The sequence below is a fragment of the Barbatula barbatula genome, assembly GCF_947034865.1.
Source record: "Barbatula barbatula genome assembly, chromosome: 15".
NCBI classification, from domain to species: domain Eukaryota; kingdom Metazoa; phylum Chordata; class Actinopteri; order Cypriniformes; family Nemacheilidae; genus Barbatula; species Barbatula barbatula.
Window position 1 is genome coordinate 16680643 of NC_136778.1, and position 5307 is coordinate 16685949.

The 5307-nt window shown below is 37.7% G+C and overlaps 1 protein-coding gene across 1 annotated transcript; it reads right to left on the reverse strand.

The window, feature by feature from the left end:
* Positions 1 to 1170: 1170 nt before the first annotated feature.
* brms1lb (BRMS1 like transcriptional repressor b) lies at positions 1171 to 4592 on the reverse strand. Its single transcript, XM_079475025.1, has 10 exons — positions 4040 to 4592; positions 3854 to 3944; positions 3125 to 3252; positions 2673 to 2752; positions 2508 to 2604; positions 2317 to 2406; positions 1800 to 1864; positions 1664 to 1703; positions 1444 to 1570; positions 1171 to 1366 (listed from the first exon to the last, which is right to left on the reverse strand). Exons 1-10 carry the CDS (start codon positions 4176 to 4178, stop codon positions 1249 to 1251), a joined length of 975 nt encoding a protein of 324 aa, XP_079331151.1. The 5' UTR covers positions 4179 to 4592; the 3' UTR covers positions 1171 to 1248.
* Between the last annotated feature and the right edge of the window lie 715 nt (positions 4593 to 5307).

The following is a 5307-nucleotide window of genomic DNA, read 5'->3' on the forward strand; positions in this document are numbered from 1 at the left end:
TTTGTGTCAAGACAAGCAGAGGTTAAGTTTGGATGAACTTTAGTTGTATTAAACATTTGGGTTCAAGAATAATACATTACCATGTAAAAATCTGCTTAATATCAGAATGTTTTCATTGTCAACCTCTCACAACAAGTTACACTGAAATTCTATAATTTAGTCTCCATCAGTTAATAAAAACCTCACAGGATTTATCTGCTAAAAAGGATGTCTACTGAATGACATATTTTAAAAATAACTTTAAAACACCACACTTTGTTAATATTGTCTTTATATTAAGGCAGTATATTTAATTAAGGATGTGCAAATACCTTTGGCCTTTGTGAATTGTGGAAGACATGGTTCATTTGGCAGGATATGTGTAGTGTAAAATATTGTATGAATTAAAAGAAAGACAAAATACTTTCTTTTACCCCATCTAAATATTCACTATAAGTTAGCCATCTGAAGAATCATTATCTCTTAAAGTGTAAACTACGCATTCATGTTTTTACATTCCGAATTATCAAAAACATAAACACTGTCAGAACCAAAGACGTGGCACAGAAACGTCACATTTCACTTTGAAAGAATTTTACATAAAAAACAGGCAACTGTAGTCCTAAAATACTGTTAAATGGATGTAAACATAAAACATATATAAAACAAAAAAAATTATACCTGAATAGTTTAAAAATCAAATATTTTACAAAAGTTTTCTTTTTTACATTAAGGTCATGATTTGCTCATGACATGCCCAACAAAACCACATGCATTTATGCTCAAAGGCTCGGGAATACAAATGCTACATATAATGGTGTTTGCTTGGCTGGAATAGTTAAAATTTCTTTCCATACAAACAAAAGTTATACATTAATACTGAACTATGTCAATCTCCCACTGCTATACAGATACAGAACAACATACAACCCAAGAGTAAATTTAAACAGAACAAAAAGAAAATCACAGTTTTTGTGAACAAGTAGAAAAATAACATTATGCAAATTATCATGTTCCTGAAAACAGTGCTTGCTTCACAGACAATAAACAGGATATACTACACTAGTTCAAGAACGGAAATGCATGCACCATACTGTAAATTCAATGTGTATATATATATATATATATATATAGTAGCTCGGACGCAGGGAGTGCAAACATATGGTACATGCAGACCCAAGTACCTCCAGCATAAATGGGAGCCATGTAACAATGGCCAGATTTAACAACACATGGACACAGAGGGGTTATAGTTGAGAAGGAAAGTGTTTATGAATGTTTTATTGTGCATTTGCCTTTTTGGAGCTGCGAGATGTAAAGCTTTGATTTGATGCCATCCAGACGTTTGAACCAAACTTCATCTTGGTTAATGGTGGTTATTACGGCACTGGAAAAAATTAAGTAAAGCATTAGACAAGAGACAATTCTGTCACAGCACATGCATACAGGTGTAAAGGTACACACCTGGTGGGGTATTCATCTTTCCTGTTGATGCTAATTGCCTGACCTCGACTGTACCACTTGTTGTCATAAAACAGGCGTCCATCCTCGGAACGGGCCACATGATGATGTCTCTCAGTTTTCATAGGAACTGACACATGAAGAATGTTTTAATTAACATCAGAGAACTGATCATTTGCAATAATGAGAGAAGAAAAAACAGATGATTTAAAATCCTGCTTACCATCCACTTTTACTCTAGGGGGACCCATAGACGCCATAGCCTAGATAAATGTAGTACATTAATGTGAGAGAACATCTAATGACTGATTTAAAAAGAACTGATCAACTGGTCCAAATATTATTTAAAAAAATTAAACCTTTCTTATGGCAGTCCAGTCTTCAAGTATATCCAGGTCTTGCAACATGTAAACAATGTATGGTCGTAGGACAGTTCAGGAAATAATGCCTTACTGACATTGTTACTATTCAAATAAAAGCACTTAATTATTGACAAACTCCCATAAAAAGGGAAATCAATCGAAACTTTTTCATTTTGTTAAAATACCGTTTTAAAAAGCAGCAATATGTTCTTTGTTTAATTAATTCCCTTTACTACTTTATCTTAAACGTATTATTGGAGGTGTTGTTTGTATATGGGTAGTTGACAAATAAACCAGCAAAAAAAATTTTTATATGTATTCTTTTTATAAACATATTATTTTTAATTATATATCCATAATCTAAATTGTATCAATTTTTTTGCTATGTCACACCATAAGACAAAGAAAGTTTTCAATAAGGTTTTTGAAATTTTTCAAGCCAGCTGCCATGAAGAAGAGTAAATCTAAGAAATCTCATAAAAGACTTCAGAAGTGCAACATTACAAAAGGATATCTGACACAACGACAGGTTTTTTCTTCTTTCCGGGACTGAGAGGATCTTTCTTTTTATTCTTCCTTGACTGCAGACCATCATTCCACAGCTCTGGTAGAAGAACACACAATTAAAAATAAGAAGGTTTCAAAAAGGTGTGATTTATTTTATCAATCTATAGATGATAGTATGAGTTTCAATCTGAACTCTACCTGAAGTTAGATCTATACTGTGTCTGTCTACCTCAAGTCGCCTGATCTTCTCTTCCAGTTCACTATGAACCGTGTCAAAAAGCAAGAGCTTCTCACTCTGTGAAAAAAAAAACATCATCAACATATGAAATCTCTAAATACTAATAATATGAGGCAATACAATACCTCCCAATGCTGGCTTGCTGCCTGTATTTCACAGTCATATTTGTTTCTGACAGACTCCAAACAAAGTTCACGATAGATACCTGTAGAACATACATTGCACCAAAATAAATGACATTTGCAGTGTTAGTGAACACTGTACACAAGTACACACTGCTCTAGATATACATCCTAAAGAAATATTAAATCTAGAAACATATTTCTTACATTTACAGACTGTAATGTGTGTACTTGATGTATGATGTATTTAGTTTTTCCATGGATGTAAAAACGTTTTAATTTAAAGCTTTTAAATAATATAATTTTTATGTATTCACTTTAAATTTTAAAATGAAAGTCAGATTCCAAACAGTGTTCACAATAGATGCCTGTAAAAATAAAGCATCAGTATGAATCATGTTTCTGCATGCACTGCTCAAATTGTTACTTGTTAACAGTATTTTCCTGGTACTGACCTGCAACTTTGGTTCGGATCTGCATGTTCTCCTGCAGGGTGGCCAGGGGTTCGAGGTATTCTGGAGCACTGCCAGCTATCACTTCTTGTAATTTAAGATCCACCTGACTGAGCCTCTCTTTATACAACCTAACAACAGTAAATAGTTATTTTTCCTACTATGGGAGTCAATGGGGATCTGTTTGGTTATAAGCATTCTTCCAAATATCTTTCTGTGTTCATCAGAACAAAGAAATTTATACAGATTGGGTGAGAACTCGATGGTGAGAAAATGATGACACAATTTAAATTTTTGGGTGATGTATCCCTTTAAGTTCTGTGGTTTTTAATTAGTTTTGACCGGAGTCAGATTTTACACTGTGGTCAAGTTATTTAAAGTAACAAATGCTTGGATCTGTTAACATGAAAAAATATCGTTAAATCGAGCAAGAACTACATAAGCCTATAATATACAACAATATTAAGATGACATAAACTGGCTATATTGTACATGCAGATATTGCATAAATGTTGCATTTTGCTTATTTGAATAAATGACAATAAAAGTCAGCACCAATTGTTATAAATGTTTTTGTTGATCACTGTTTACAATCTTGACAGGCCTTTTTATTTTGCTACCCTAACTAAGCACATTGTCTAGAGTTACCTACATTTGTATCTGCATTGTTTTCCCCGAACCCTATGGTTTATAATATTCATAATGTGCTGATCTTAAAGAGTGAACACTTACTGATCTTTGAGGTCTGTGAACTGTTTCTCAAGGTTTGTCATCTCATCTAAACACTCCATTCGCCTTCTTTCACAGTCTTCATCGTCCATTTCTGAAAGGTCATCATTATGAACATACACGTAAACGCATAATATGGTGGTGTTCCACATGATGCGCAATAGTATTTTATGAGTGTAATTTATCCACCTGAAGTATCTCCATCCTCCGATGCGGATGAGCTCACAGAATCCTCCTCATCTGAGCTACTGGCGTCCTGTTCAGGATAATCTACGTCCATTTCTTCGTGATTGTTGTCTTTTCTATCACGCGGGTGCACTGGCATCATTTATTAAATCGTAAACAAATCACTGGAACTGCGATGAGAACGAGTCGACCAGTCGGCGAGCAAGATACACGTTTCAAACATGGCCTCACGCACGACCAATCATCGGGCTTCTAGACACGTGATTTTATATTATACGTAAATTCATTGGTCAAATTATGTATACGCACATCCTATGGAAGCCCGTTTCCGCCTGGGTTGGGAATATTTTTTGAATTAGTAAATCATAATAATGACTTAGTATCTCGTAATAATGAGAAACTTTCTCAGAAAAAAATGACGGAATTAACGTATGCACGCATGCGTAACCTGAACGTGCACAAGCAGGCTTGCCAGCGTGCAAGCAAGCAATACAGATCGGTTCCCTTTCGAGAGCGGTCACTTCGACATTGCGGAGACCGCATATGAAACTCCTCCTCTTTTTCACTTTTCCTGAAGTCCTATAGGATAACGCCAGTTAAAAAACTGGCCAATTGTCGCAAGACATGCACAGTATGCAAATACTGACGAATCTAGACAGTATAAATACAGTGCATGAGACGACAATACCTCAGAATCTTCTTTTTCACGCTGCCATCGTTGAAGACGCAACTGGATACTTCTTTCACCGCATCCGATGGCTTCTTTCTGTCGTCTCTGCGCGGGCCCCATTGGCCCGCAGGATACTCACGAGCACTGCATTGCCTGCCTGGGCCTTGCCCATGCGGAGGATGCACTCTGCGAGTCCGATTGCGCGCACTGTGCGGACCTGCCGGCGCGTGTTTTGAGGACTCGCAGGAACATTGCTCGTGGACTCTTAGGGTCGAGGCTCACCGCCGCCAACGAGCCGCTGGTGAGTCCACCCACTCCACGAGGTGGCGGCGACGACCCGGCTCCGGGCCCCCGTCCTCTGCCGTCACCTCATTCCCCAGTCGACGAGGTCCTTCGTCCTCCGCCTTCCATCGCGGACGCCGTTTCCTTCGGCGTCGAGGAGGACGATGACTCCATGTCCATATCAGCTTCGGACAAGGACTGGGCAGGATCGGAGCGTGATCGTCCCGATCCGGAGAGCACCCCGGACCTCCACGAGGAGTTCGTCAGGGTTCTCGAAAAAGCTGTAAGCGAGCTCGACATCACCTGGGATCCACCTGAG

What these genes read in the sequence shown, in the direction of transcription:
- brms1lb (XM_079475025.1), bottom strand. Translation starts at nt 4,178, where the DNA reads ATGATGCCAGTGCACCCGCGTGATAGAAAAGACAACAATCACGAAGAA. An exon ending in CAGTATAGATCTAACTTCAG is followed by an intron (nt 2,407 to 2,507) that starts GTAGAGTTCAGA and finishes TTCTTCTACCAG; the next exon opens with AGCTGTGGAATGATGGTCTG. An exon ending in CCCTAGAGTAAAAGTGGATG is followed by an intron (nt 1,571 to 1,663) that starts GTAAGCAGGATT and finishes TTCATGTGTCAG; the next exon opens with TTCCTATGAAAACTGAGAGA.